Source organism: Nannobrachium achirus, assembly GCF_963921795.1.
Source record: "Nannobrachium achirus genome assembly, chromosome: 20".
Classification (NCBI taxonomy): Eukaryota; Metazoa; Chordata; class Actinopteri; order Myctophiformes; family Myctophidae; genus Nannobrachium; species Nannobrachium achirus.
The window spans coordinates 42583657-42598941 of record NC_137827.1 but is presented as its reverse complement, the minus strand read 5'-3'; the positions used below and the strand labels follow the sequence as shown (position 1 = coordinate 42598941).

The 15285-nt window shown below is 41.2% G+C and overlaps 1 protein-coding gene across 4 annotated transcripts in view; it reads left to right on the top strand.

Annotated features, from left to right (window-relative positions):
• mark3a (MAP/microtubule affinity-regulating kinase 3a) overlaps nucleotides 1–15285 on the top strand; it is a 55783-nt gene that overhangs the window by 5564 nt on the left and 34934 nt on the right. For all 4 annotated transcript variants that reach the window (XM_080751273.1, XM_080751271.1, XM_080751272.1 and 1 more), the window contains exons 3-5: nucleotides 2632–2685; nucleotides 13170–13218; nucleotides 14885–14950. In XM_080751273.1, coding sequence (XP_080607399.1) covers nucleotides 2632–2685; nucleotides 13170–13218; nucleotides 14885–14950 — 169 coding nt within the window. The remainder of the gene's footprint in view (nucleotides 1–2631; nucleotides 2686–13169; nucleotides 13219–14884; nucleotides 14951–15285) is intronic.

Genomic DNA, 15285 nt, shown 5'->3' with positions numbered 1-15285 from the left:
GTTTGAAAGCTGTGAACAAACTGCACAAATCCACTCCAATGCAATCCAGGATTGCATTGGATTTTTTAGAGCTCATTCTTCTCTGTTTTTTTCCCATGCATGAGGTGTGCAAGGTTTAATCATGGCTAAGTTGACGAAAATAAGGCTTCTAAAATGCTTGGTAGCCAATAGCTAACTTCAAGCTAACTTCATCCTCTTCCTGTACATGCACAAAGGAAAGTGTCCTTTCCTTTGTAAAAAAAGTCATGGCTCCAGGGCTTGGGCATGCATTACCAGCATATCTCTATTATTCTCTGGTCACTGGGCGCCCTCTAGTGGTGATAGGCTGGCACTCAATGAGTTAATTTAACTCTGAGATTGTAAATGTTAAGTGTCCATTATTTTGGTTAGATTTGTACGCTCTCAGAGCAGATGGAGAAAATAAACGCTCAGGATTTGTCTGTGTAGTGTTTGCAAGATTCTGGGTTTGAGGTGTTGACATTATATGTTAGTTTTCTTACCTGCTTGCTTGGGAACAGATAAGACAGTCTTTTTCTTTTTGTGTGAATAGACATTTTAAAACTGGCTATACCTGTTGAACAGTTACTTGTTTGTACTAAAGTTTAGCCTAAATGTCAGTTTATTTTATTTTGTATTTATTTTTATTGTCTCTTCAGCTTTTGTTGGATTTTAACTTCCCCTGAGCAGAGTTTTTACTGGTGTTTACTTTGTGTTATATTGTTTGTTATATTGCATCAAACTTGCAGGAAGGCACTATTATGTATTTTGTTAAATATAAATCATAGGGTGAAATGGTGTTTATATTTGATATAGTATTTCTTATTAGATTTACATGTTACAGATATAGGGCCCTATTTTCGCCAAGCTAAACCCCTAAACTTATTTGCCTTTTTTGAAAAAACATTTTTAAATAGTTCAAATAGCTGTATTTTAAAATGTTTTTCAAAATAGTAAAAATTAAAAAAGGCAAAGAAGTTCATGGGTTTAGGGTTTAGCATTGACAAAAATAGGGCCCATAATGTAAACGCGTATTTCAGTTAGAGTTCATTTCATGTTGTATGATGGCATGCCTTAGAATAAATGAAATGTTAACATATGAGGTGGAAAGATTAGATTGGCTACTTAGTACTTACGAGACAGACAGTAGCTGAAGGTTGGGAGTTGGATTCTACAGAAGTTGTCCCTAGGGTAGGCAATAAAAACGTGTGAGAGGGACTAACACAAAAAGAATACTCCTGTATTCTTGAAATATTTGTGACATCAATATTTTGTTGTGTGAGTCATAATGGATCAACGCAGGAACACCCGTGATGGTCAATGGCTGTTTGTACCACATAGAGATTTGTTATTATAGCATAAGAGACTAGATTTAGAGTTAACAAAGTCAGTGAAGATGCTTTTTTGACCCTCAATGTTCTCTTAATTATGAGGTTAACAATACATTTGGAGTGGATGCCTTTTATTTAAAAAAGTTATAAGGCACCGTCTCTACACAAACACACTTCACACAAACTACTTGCGTAGGCTTCCAATAGTTTGACGTCATGCCAGACTAGTGGTGTGTCCTTGTCACAGTGAAGGCTCAATTTGGTGTGATGGTTCAACTACAGTTTTGCTTGGAAAATATTCTAATTCAGTTGGACTGGCCCCGAATCTATTCAACTACTTGTTTGGCAGGGTGATATTAAGACATTATTTCAATATTTGGATGCTGCACAATCACGTCATGTGTGCACACTGTCAGAGCTGATGAAGAGTGTATCTGCTTTCAATCCACTGTAATCTGCCAGTGGCTGCTTGTGGGTGTTTAAGATAAGTGTTGTGTGGAAGTGACTGTCTGGGGTAGTTGACAGTCCCCTTTGGCCAAATGAACATACTGTAGCGATCTTTAGAATTACTTCTAAGTACAAACTGCTTCACAAGATTAATGTTAGTGTAACTAAGAGATTGGCTGAATAACATGTTATTTTACATGCATCAACTATGTCAACAGTACAGGTTTCACACTATTCATGACTTACGTTTCCTCGTCAGTGCAGTGACAGATATTTTATGCATGTAAAAAGTATGTTCAAAATGACTTCACAAGAGCAATGTTTGCGTAACTAGGAGCTTCACAGAAGAACATTTTTTTTTACATTCTTTTCTTAACCACAATACAATTTCCGTTAGTTGCCATGTCATAGTCTTACACAGACAAGATGCCCAAGCTGCCATGTGTTCTTGACAATATGATTGGAGACATGGCTTACTGCATTTACCATAAAGTGTGCTGGCCTCTGCAGAAATCAATCTCAATTCTCAAACGATCTCACTGCAAAGTGCCTAGTTTTCATTGGTTTAATTGATTTAGAATGAGTATTCAGATACTTCCTCGGAAGGTACAGGGCTGTCCCGAATATATGTGGGACAGCCCTACTATTCTTTTCCTTTCTATTTTTCTCCTAGTCTATTCCATTCTGAAGTGTCCTTGAACAAAACCCAAGTCCCTACTGTACCTGTCCTGCACACTCGAGCGTCAGCAAAATGCCTAAAATTCTTCTGTTCCATCCTATTTTACTCTGTTCCAGTGTTCTGTTCAATAGTTCAGTTCAATTATCTCTGTTTCAAATCTCTTTGCTCTCTCCACAGGTGGCGATTAAAATAATAGACAAGACACAACTGAACCCAAATAGTCTGCAAAAGGTAATTCACCCCCTCTCACCCTTCCTGTTCATGCTGGGACAAAATTAACTATAAATGCACATGCCGTCCTCACATTGTCCTCAAATTCTGTGAGGACAGAATGTGTGTATGTGACGCAGGGCATCTCTGAGAGAATATATACTTGTACTAACTTGTATACTTAGCCGTACGACAGTATCGCTCCATGAAAATGGCACAGAGCTTGTAGATTGGCTATTTTCACTGCTGTAAGACAGAGTATAATCAGAATGCTGCAATTCTGGGAAATTGCAAGTGTGGTTGCCTATATATTGTGATGTCAGGTGAAGCTTGACCAATCCCCAAATCCATTATATTGTCCAATCAGAAAAGGGACAGGAAAAAGTCCATTGATCTCAATGGTCTTTTGGGGGTTTGGGGTTACAGAAAAAGACCATTGAATTGAACGCAGTGGACCTTTGGGGTTACTGAAAAGGTTACAGCAAAAGTAAAATATACTCAATGGACTTTTTGGGGGGTAACTCTAAGCTGGACAAGAACTATAGTCTGGTTGCCCTGTAGGAAACCACACTAATTAAGCAAATGATCACACGTGCTTTGCTTTGTGGACGTTGCTAATAGAAATTGCAGTAAGGGTATTTCGATAAGAAAAATTATTAGATCAGCTGTGATAATAAAGGTGATGTGTGTCAGAACCAGAGGGTCAGTTCAAGAAAGTGGGTTTTCTTTAACATTTCAAATTCAACAGCTGAGATGGAGAAGAAAGGTCGACATAAAGGGGGATCGTTGGGATTGTCTTTTGAGCCCATTTTCGACTGCAGCTTTAGCTCCACACCACACCACACTACACCACACCACACCGCACCACATAAAAATATCTACATTTTCCATTACACAAAAGTACCCCTATCGGTAAGAAACAAATTGACCCTTTTAACTGTGATTATAATACAATATACATTTGTATTACAACTATCCTAAATTATAATACACTATAATGGATTATAACTGTGATTATAATACACTATAAAGTAGTAATATCATGTATTACTATGATAATTATAATACACTATAATAGATTATAATAGTGGTTATAACACAATAGAATCTATTATCATGTATTACAACTATATCCTGGTGGTCTAAATTAAAAGTCAGTGAGTGATCAGTCATTATGAAGTGTTTGGCCCTGTTTGGCCTAGCTCAGACCTACTCTAGACTGGATACTTTTTAGTACCATGTTTAGTACCACTTTCACACCACTCTACCCAGGTCCTTGTAGTGGAAAACCTGGCACAAGTGGGCGGTGTGGTGTGGAGTGGTGTGGAGTGGGGTCTGTGGAAAAGGGGCCTTGCACTGGTCATAGAGCAGTATTATTGACTTGTCTGTTGCTGCGCCGGAGGGGGCCTGTGTTCATCAGACAACTATAACATGGACCAGGACACACTGAGCTTGCTGCCTGCCTCTCTTTCGCTTTCTGTCTTTTTGTTTTACTCTGTCTCCTTTCTCGCTGACTCGCTGTCTCTTTGACTCACTTTCCTTCCCTTTATTCCGCTCCTGCCGTGCCGTCTCTGTTTCCCTGCAACGGAGTCTCCCCGCTAAGCACCTCACTGCTTCTCTCTCTCTCTCCGTCTCTTGCTCTCCCTCTACTTCCCTCTCTCTCTCTTTCGCTCAGTGGTCGGTGGCAGTTTCCATTAGTTTTTCCAAAGCACCATTGATTGTGGGTTCTCTTTTGTGTGTGTGTGTGTGTGTGTGTGTGTGTGTGTGTGTGTGTGTGTGTGTGTGTGTGTGTGTGTGTGTGTGTGTGTGTGTGTGTGTGTGTGTGTGTGTGTGTGTGTGTGTGTGTGTGTGTGTGTGTGTGTGTGTGTGTGTGTGTGTGTGTGTGTGTGTGCGTGCGTGCGTGCGTGCGTGTGCGTGTGTGTGGCCCTGGGCCCTGTAGGGCTGGCCGTCACTGCTAAGCTGAGTCATGACAGGAGCCTGTTCACAAAAACAAAAGGCGTCAGGCTCTTTGTCGGTGGGCCTTGTTGTTCTGGGGGGGGCGTCATTACTTTGTGACCTGCTCGGCTGAAATCAGTCAGTTGTTACTGAAACTCCCATGGAGAAAAAAAACAAGACTAAAAGTATTTGCCATTTTACTGTAAGTTAGAGATTGCATCTATGGATTCAGAAGTCTAATCAACATAGCTGTTAACTTAAACCAACAATAGCCTTTTGTCTAAATGTAGCCTCATGTCACAGAATTGATTCCATTTGGTATATTCTGACTGTGTTCTACTGAAATCAGTCATGTTGTTGAATCTCAAAATGAAATAATTTTATATCCAAATTAACTAAAAGCCTTGTTTGCAATGTGAGTTTTGCTGGATTATGATAGTGTTTTATAATTTGTGAATGTCATTTACAGCCCAATTATAATTGATCAGAGACATTGTTGTGAAGTCTTTTAAATACCAAGTGCAATGCTACCAGATCTATTTAAAGAAAAGGAGCTCTTCACGCTGGGCATTGTCATTTTTTATTTAGTCTTCAGTCTTTTCTCTTTGAAGAGACATGATTTGTCAGCAACAAGCTATTTTACTTGGCTATGGCTTTAAGATGTTTCAACAATGTTTGATATAGTCAAAGGAGCAGGGTTACATGGAGTATGTTTTATTATTAAAAGTATTTTCACATTGGATTTCTTTAAAGTTCCTCTGCCTTTCCAGTTCTTCTATATTTAGGCTCTCTGTCCAAGTTCTTTATGATGACAGAAAGTAGCTTGTCTTTTAAGTCAATCCACTGAGGCAGGCAGCGAATAGATCCCCAGAACCTCATGCTATTTCCATTCTCAATCCATTGAGCTACACAGACAACGCTGGCACCCTTGAGCACTTGATCACACTGGCAAGCTGCAGTAGAGGAAACGGTAGCAGACAGAGTAATTTCCATTTTCTGCTGTGAATTTGAAGTCGTCTTGCATCGACTTCAGACTGAAACACTATGCATGTCAAAGTCACTTCAGCGTAACCTGGCAAAAGAAATAGAAACTGATTTGCTGTTTGCACTGTCTAGGCAAAGTGGTACGCTTTGCATCTGGCACTTCATATACTTGCCAGTGTGATCACAACCTTAGAGTCACAGTCTACTCATTTAGCTATCCAATGAATTGAACCCCAAACTCTGTCAGTTCTGTAGTCAACACTCTTGACTCACACAGGAAATGTGACCACTAGCCCTTGTAGTGTTGGCGCCATGCTTTACCCGCTGAACATCGAGGGGGATTGAACCCCGGCCTGCACAGTAAAAATTTGGAGTGTTCATTTAAACCTGACTTGGCGTGGGTGGCGCCATGCTGTCCCCGTTTCGCAGGGCCTCTGTTTAGCCTGTCAATCCCAGTGCAATGCTGCACTTTTGTTCAGGCTCAAATACGTCTCAAAGGATCAAATCTTGGACATTGTGTTTGTCTCCCTTCTCATCTGTCGGCCCTCTCCACTGCTTCCTGCAGGGAGTCTCTGGCTACCTGTGAGGTCCATCTGACACCATTGTGTGTTCACACTGTGCTGCTGATGACATCGGACGATTGGTGAAACTCCAATGTTTATTTTCAGCCTCTTAATTGTTGGAAGAGTTTGATATCAATCCTCTCACATCTGTCACTGTCCCTAATCTTCTTTTACTCCCCCTTTCTTCTGTTTTCACTTGTAAGTTCCCTCCTTCGTGCTCTTCTTTTCTTACCAGCAGACCGTCTCTTTAGTTTTATCTGGGTAAAGGTTGAAGAAATAGTGCATGCTGTTAAGTCTTGATTAAATGTAAACACAGTCGTTCCCAATATGCTTCAGAGTCCTGAAACTCCCTGCTTCATCTCCCCCTCCCTCTCACGCCTCTCCTCAACCATTTCCTGTTTCATAAACTGACCAGTGTGACCACAGTTCAGTTATTAAATACCTTAGATCGTCCTGACTGGTATTCACAACGAAACACTAACACAGGATTTGACCGTGTTTTTACGGTATAAAGTTTATGGTCTGTCACTCTGTTGTATACTTCCAAGTAAACACGGCACAATTAATTGCAAAATATATTGTAATCATAATATTGATAAATGCAACATCCATGTCGCAAGAAGCTGTTTAGGAAGTGTGGTCAGAAATATATTTACTTCTTCTAGAAACATCAGAAATATGTTTACTCGTACTAGAAACATTACAAAGTGTTTTTGTACAGAATCTGATGTCTACAAATCAAAGGAGGAAGTCATTAGTAAATTCTCGCCACATATCCTCTTTTCCATGTCATTTTGTTCTCCTTTTGAACATGGAGGGAGGGGGGGGGGGGAGATTCAACACAAAGCCAAGTTCACTATATATGATTGTGAACAATAACACAATTATAATATTTAGTTGAAATATCATTAGTCCTGGTGAAGATCAAACACTGTAAATCAACCCTAAATGAAAGCAAAACTATTTAAGGTTGGTTCTTGATAAATGGTATCTAAAATATAAATATATTGAACCCATGTTAATTTCTATGTGTGATTGTATTGATCTAACGGCAATTATTATTTATTTACTTTGCATCTACAGACTCGTATCTTGGCTCGTTGACTTATCAGTCTACTGCATTTAAAAACCTACTTGTCGACTCATTAAGAGTGGAGATGTAGTCTGATCTGTGATCTCCTAAAACAAACTGACATTGTGGCCATTTGGCCTGGAGGTGTCTTCTGCATGCTAATCAGCAGTGAGATGACGTGTTGTTGGAGATCTGTGTGTGTTCAGTTCACTGCAGTTATGTATCTATCTAGCATGGTTTCATCACTGTGTGTGTTCACTGCAGTGATGGGACTAGCATGGTTTCATCACTGCTCCCCCGTAGCGCCTATTCACATCCTGGGCTTCCTGACAGTTTGTGTCGGTGAATCACTCTCATCCAGTGTTTTTCCACTCGGACGTAGCCAGTGTTGTTTTTGACAGGACATTTTGAAGTAGTTTTAGTTGTAGTCTTTTGAATTAAATGTAATTTAGTTTTGGTAATATTTTAGTTGTCTGAAATGTTTTAGTTTTAGTGTAGTTTTAGTTCATTATCATAAGATTTTAGTCGACTAAATCTACAGTTGATTTTGTCGACAAATGTACTTTGGCGGGCCTTGATGGTTGGTTGCATGCTGAAAATAGCCGATCTACAAGCTCACGTGTTGCGGCATGACACGTTGTGAGCTTGTAGATCTGCTATTTTCAGGGCGCAACACACAACCGAGCGCAACCGAACATAAAAAAAAAAAAGTTTAAACTGACTATAAAAAAGAAATACGATTTTGAACGATATAGTTATCTTTAGTTATTGTGCCCGGTGGGAATGCTGCTTTAGTTCTACTGGATCTCATCTCCACTAGTCCCTCCCTAACATTTTAGTCTAGTTTTTATCTGTTGCCGAAATTGTCAATTCATTTAGTCTTGGTTTTAGTCTTCATAGCTTAGTTTTTGTTTCATTTATATTAGAATTAGAATAGAAATGAAAATGAAAAAGTCAGTGAAAAAAGGTATTCTAGGAACATTTTTCATCATAGTTTTACTATGAAATCATCACTGGATGGAGCTGAACATTTCAACATTCAAAAAGAGCAGACCTGGGGTCTTGCTACTTGCCAGTATTTGTTATTGTTTGATTGTGTTCTTGACCTGGGGTGTCAGGTGGGTAGACAGATAGCCCTACAGGGACCCTACAATAAGTCATGGCAGTTTGTATAATCGCTAATGAATTGGGAATTTAAGCTGATGTTCTTAATCATCCCAATACAATGAATCCCTCGATTCCCTCCTATTATATCTAATACTGTCTTCAAGCAAGCAAGCCGTCCTCTCTCTAATATTTGCAATGTTGATGCCATGGTAGTGTTGGTGATGAGCGTTCGATTTACGGGGAGCCATGGAGGGAATCCATGCTACTGCTTTTGTTAACCCCCTTCCTGGGGGCGCCCGCTGGCCTACTGGTCCAGGCGCATACCACTTAGGCATTGCCACATAGGCATGGATGCTTGGCGGCGCCGCCGGTTCGATTCCCGATCTGGACGACCTTTGCTGCGTGTCACTCCCCATCTCTCCCCCCATTTCCTGTCAGTTTACTGTCCTATAAAAGGCATAAAAATCCCCCCAAAAAACAAATCTTTAATATCCTCCTTCCGGTCATTAATTTTTTAACGCCGGTGCATCTGGCTTTGTGTGTATGTACTGTATGTCCGTCCGGCGTCCGTACAGAGCTTGTCATTGGCCAAGCTTTGTGGGAAGCTTTATGAAATTAACTCATAAAAGGCACTGCTGACAGTTGTGTTGCTGAATCACTCTCATCCTGTGTTTTTTATTATGTTTTTACTGGCCGGTGGGGATATGTTTTATCCTTGCTTCTGGCTTCAGACTGAATTAAATACATGAATTTCCTTTGTTGAAATGTAGACTCTCTAAGTGTTAAAACATTGTGTAAATAGCGAATCTATAACTTCACAACACATCGCCCGCATGAAGGTGGGAACCTGTAGATTATCGTATGAGGAAGTATATAGGCGTTAAGAAAATCTCTTATATAAATTTAAGTTTATAAATATGAATTTATTTCAAATCCTACCCTGGTGCCAGGCTACCCGGGGAAATGGAACCTACAAGCTAGCGCGAGGCGTTGTGAGCTTGTAGATCGGCTATTTTCGGCAAAGAGGTTTGGTATGGAGGAGAAAAAGAGCAGACAGAGTGAAAGGTCAAGTTTATTAAGTATTGACGGTTCAAGTGGTTAAATATCTGAAAACACAAATTGACATGAATCCAAATACACTGATGATTGTGCCGTCAAACGATGAAACTATATGGTATCTATGGGTAACTTGTGGAGGGTCCCTGCTTCATCTCTCTCTCGACCAAGAGGTCCTTGGCCTGAAAACGTTGAAGACCTGTGCTTTGGAGTGTTCCTCATCCTCAATACTAGCATCCACAATAGAGGGGGAACACAGAGGACAAAGATGAAACTGCCCTGTCCTGGTTGAGCAGCAATGACAGGGCCTCCACTGCACTGTCACAGTCACAAACAAGCTGCGATTTATTCCTCTATACTTTCTCTGACGACAGGGAGAGTATTTAGATTATAATGACGGGCAGAGCTGTAGTAAAGGCGCAGGGTAATGACAGTGAGGTAGACCTCAATCTCAGGCTAAAACATCTCCTGCTCTTCTTTTTCTTCCACCCCTCCCCCCCCTCCTCCTCCTCCTCTTGAGTAACTAGACAGTGTCCTGGCCCCATTTGTTACCATGGTATCGCTCGGTAAGGTTGATTACATCAAAGGCCCCTGACGATGATGGCTATTTTAATTAACCCTTTAATTAGCCAGACACCGTCTTTGCTGATGATGGTAGATGAACTGCCATAGTTGACACACAGAGCTAGGCTTCTGAAGTGAATCATGGCATTTAAAGGCTTTTTAAATGTTAGGCACAGCATGACTGACAAACATTAATGATCCTAGATAGTTTTTCTTTTACTTAAGTACAACGCAGTGTATAATTCAATGATTTTACTTTAGGAAGTTGATCTTCTTAATCTTCATTTCATGAATTTGTTTCTTATTTTAATGTTTTCTCACCATCTTGGGGTCTGTAATGTAGTTCTCTTAGCAGTGATGGTTGTAGCCATTACCCTCAATTGCTTGCAACATACCCAAGACCCGGCTCCTCTTCACGGCACCGTGGCCTGGTCCTAGAAATGGGGTCAGGGGTTGGAGGGGACAGCATCCTTAAACATACAGTGCATTTATAATTTATCAGACGCAGACGGTCACGAGGACAGAGAGGGTGACATGTGACACAGGAATACAGGTTCTGGTAAGGCGTGGCACAGGGTGACTGAAGGCGTTTTACTGCAAGAGCTGTTTACTTATGACAGTGTGCATAATTGATATCTACTACTGTACAGTAGAGCACACATTTCTGCATGTCTCAGTATGGACATTTTTTATCTCGGATTGATGGAAAAATTAAATAATGTCTGTTAATCATAGTTCACATTAGAATTAAAATAAAGGTGTCCTAAAATCATGTGATCATGTATAGCAGTGGTTCGCAACCTGTGGGTGCCCAGATGACAGTGAAGTGACAATTTAAGTACTTTTAAGACCTTTTTAATACCTGAAAAGTAAAGACTATTACTGTATCAAAAGTAATCAACAAAACATACTATAAAAACTAGTCAAACATTGGCCAAATTGTCAATTAATATAAGAAAGAGGCAGAGATATTAAAAATGGGCAAGCTCGGCTATTTTCACAATACATTATGCAATACAAACATACGTATGGCTACATTCCAAAGTCTTATTAGGGTTTGGTGGGAGGGAGTCCCTTGTTTAAAATGTGATTATGTTGGGGGTCACAGCTTGAAAAAGTTGATAACCACTGATGTATAGAATCACTGTCACTACTGGAGGGAGCCGAGGTGGAACTCCCAAGTTCACATTTGGTGGAGCCAAGTTGTTTTTACCTTTGGGGAAAACATTCAAGTTGGTTAACAGAAAACAGTCGTTAACTTTTATTGGACTCACTCTTAACATAAACAGACTGTTAACGTTGAGATTAAGAACAGCATACTCTCCTTGCCAAATGATAATTCCATTCTCAGCAGGGTGTCCACGTTATTACGCACCATGTCACATAAAAAGTTTACTTCCCGTAAATGCTGAGCTTTGTGTAGAAAGCTGCTATATGTTTTATTTATTTGTACTACCTTAGCAGGTGTTGTGTTGGTTCATCATGCATCACAACGTTTGGCCTGTGCATGGCCATGTAGCCGATGCAGGCCAATACACAAACATCCACATCGTTATATGCCAACACCGTTGAACCCATGCAATCCGTACACGGATATGTAAATCATAAACCCACACACACACACACACACACACACACACGTCTCACACAGAGTATTGTCTACAATGTTGTACAAATAAAAAATAAAAAATTTAGAAGAGGAAAAAAGGGCAGTTTGTTATTATTCGAGGCTGTCTAATGCGTTTTATCATAAAGGACAATTATGCATTTCATCACGTGGCAGGCCATTTCTATATCTAAATATCCGTTTGTCTCTCCGTCCGAGTTCTGCAGCTGCAGACCATCAGAACGCCAACTAGCACGCACGTAGCATCAGCCCCTATTCTCACTCCATGAAAGATTGATGCCTTTTATATTTTTATGGAGATGGGGGAAGGAAAAGCAGAGTGGAGAGAGATGGGGTGGGGGGGGGGAGGATGTTTGATGGTGAGAGAGAGAGGGAGGGAGAATTAGAGGGAATTGTAAAGATGCTGAGATAGAGAAATGAAGAGAGATCAGAGATGGAGGCAGAGGTAGAGAGAGAGAGAGTGTGGAGGAGGAAGGGAGAAAGAGAACGAACGCACAAACCTGGCTTTAGTTAGCCGGATCAATATTAAGTAGCACTTAGTTCCTTTCGTTCCCAGTTGGGCCAGAAGACAAAAGACAGTAACAGTATTTTGGCCCTGACAGGTCGGCTTGTCTGAACGTTAATGGGACCCCACCACTGACTGTCCTGCTGATCACAGGGACGTAACAGCTAGCACACTTTAAAACTTCATTCACATCACCAGGCGGTCACGACACCGATGTGACAAGCAACTGCTCTCTCTTTCCCTTATGGGGGGTGGGGGGGGACTGAAATTCTTCACTGAATGTTTTTAAAAGAGTGGGCAGTTCATAGATGGTAGGAAAGCTAGGAGACTGTGTAGGAGAGACAGACAAAAGGAATGCTGAGAAGGTGACTGTGCTGAAGAGACAGACGGTAGGAAAGCTGAGAGGTAGCATGGGAGAGGGACACATGGAGAGGGAGACTATAAGAGACCGAATGAAAGCTGAGAGGTGGACAGTATAGGAGAAGGACAATATGACAACAGAGGGGGAGACGGTCGGACAGTAGGACAGCTGAGGGGGAGACGATGTAGGAAAGACAGACAGTAGAACAGCTGAGAGGGAAAATGTTGTAGGACAGAGATAGTAGGACAGCTGTGGGGGGGGGAGAGAGGGACAGTAGGACAGCTGAGCGTGAGACAGTGTAGGAGAGTCATAAGAGAAAAGTCTTCAGGTGGAATTTTGTAGGTCAGGAAGGAAGGACATGTGGGTCTACCCACCATTAATACATGGAGGCACTGAATATTTTATAATACCAGCACACTCTTACCGTTATGGTTTTGTAAGAGCAGATGTAATTTGTGCAAAATGGCATACATCTGGTTTTGGATTAATGAGACTTGGCTTGAGCGTCTGTTAAATCCATTGGAACGGGCACATCATCAGTACATGTGCTTTATTTTGACCATCCCTGGGAAATCATCAGAAGGGTTGCACAGAATGGAAGAAACAGAATGATACATGACATGTAAAATGATCTCCTGTAGTGGTGTGAGAAAAACGTCATCATGAGGTCAATAAGCACAATCAGAGTAAATTATTAATCTTTTCTCTTTTTCTTTTCTTTTTTCTTTCAGCTTTTCAGAGAAGTTAGAATAATGAAGATCTTGAATCACCCCAATATAGGTAAGTGGATGACATTTGCTTGCATGCATTGCACGCACATGATCACGCATATACAGTACATGCGCATAAACTGCATTTAATTGCGACACATGAACCCATAACCCAAGTATAACACACACACACAAGACACACATGGACATGGATGGATCCCATGGCACCCTAGGGAGATCAGACCCGACTAGAGGCTGCGTTTGGTTTTGAAGTGTGAAGGGATTCCCTGCTAATTACTTTTAAAATTCCTTCCGACGCACCAGGGTTTCCTGTGCAGAAATATAATTACCGAGCCGATGGTCAAAACGTTTCTCTCTCTCTCTGTTCTTCACGCACTTTCACTCATTTTTCTTTCTCTCCTTCCCAAAATGTATCTTCCTTCTGTCCCTCTATCTCTCTATCACTCTCCCTCCCAGGGACGTGCTGGCCATTGGGAAAAGCGGGACAACTCCCGAACGGCCGGTTCATTCCCGGCCGGTCCAGGCCGGCCATTAGGAAAAAATAAAATGTCGGCCTTCGTTCCATTTTGGGGGCTAGGCGGCTAACAAAGTAAATCGTCACTGTCGGGCAGAAACCTTGTATCTCCAAGTTTCAAATGTATACATGTTTTTGCAAAGCCAAAGCCCTGCTTCATCATATAAGGCCGTTGCACAAAAGTAGTGAAAACAGCAGATCGGCTGTTTTCACTAGTTAAAATCATTTTTAAAATGATAAATACAAAACAAACGGTTTTGGACATACAAGGTTTCCACCCGACAACGACGAAATATAACTCATGTAATTGGCCCACTGGCCTTGTCACCTGTCATGATCTGAAATGGCAAATCTTTGAGTAGGCCCTCATTGCGCGCTATAGAGAGAGATCTCTCTCTATAGCGCGCAATGAGGGCCTCTCCAACTCTTTTTCCCGGGCTGAATCAGGGGCCCAGCACGGCCCTTCTCTCTCTCTCTCTCTCTCTCTCTCTCTCTCTCTCTCTCTCTCTCTCTCTCTCTCTCTCTCTCTCTCTCTCTCTCTCTCTCTACCTGGTCTATATTTAGCAGTGTTCAGCTGCTCATCATGCACTCCTTAGCCAGATTTATACTTTGTGGCACGAGTGTCGCCTGCCAAAAATAGCCCATCTACAGGTTCAATACGCGTCGGACGGTCGCACGTGACACCGTCATTCAACAAAATATGAGTTAAGCATTTTAGATCACAGTTGAACTTTCTGTAGCGAGGGAGCAAGTCTGATGGTGAACGCGAAATAGTGAACACTTGTTCCCTGAGAGACACATGGAAACAGTGGTGATCTTTTACTTTTGTGTCTGTCTGTCTAATAAAACACAGCAGCAATTACTTGTATCTCTGCCTCTCTCTCCCCCTCCATCTCTTAAGTGTCCTCTGACAAATCTGTTCTTTCCCGTTTAATTTATTTTTGGTATTCATGTCCACGAAGTCGTTACTGTTATACAATGTTGTAGATCAATGTAAATGGCAAACATTGATCACTGCCCTGAGATGTAATTGAATTCCCCTGAATAATTGTACCTAACTCTTTATCTTTATCTCACTCCCTTCTTTTTCTGCCTGTCCCTCTCTCTGCTTCTGTCTGTCTTTATCTCTCTACATCACTTGCTCTCTGTCTGTCTGTGTCTCTGTATGTCTGTCTGTCTGTCTTGTCTATCTGTCTCTCAGTCAAACTGTTTGAGGTGATCGAGACAGAGAGGACGTTGTACCTGGTGATGGAGTATGCCAGTGGAGGTGAGTGACAGTCACAAACACCCTGACCTGATTAGGGAATGGACGATATGACAATTTCATATCACGATTATTGTGACAAAATAAATCACGTTTTACGATATTATCGTGATAATTAAAATCCATTATCCTGGGGCGGGAACATTTGCCAAAAGTTTGTAGATCGTCTATTTTTTGGCAAGATATTTGATAGAGAGTGGGGAAAAACTAGACCAGGTCAACCTGGTTGTGCCAGACCCCCTGTCTGTCATCATCATTTATGACATCATGCCTTTTGTAGGCATGTCATCATCATGTCATCATCATATATACCCTTTATATAGAAAACCCGGACAGAC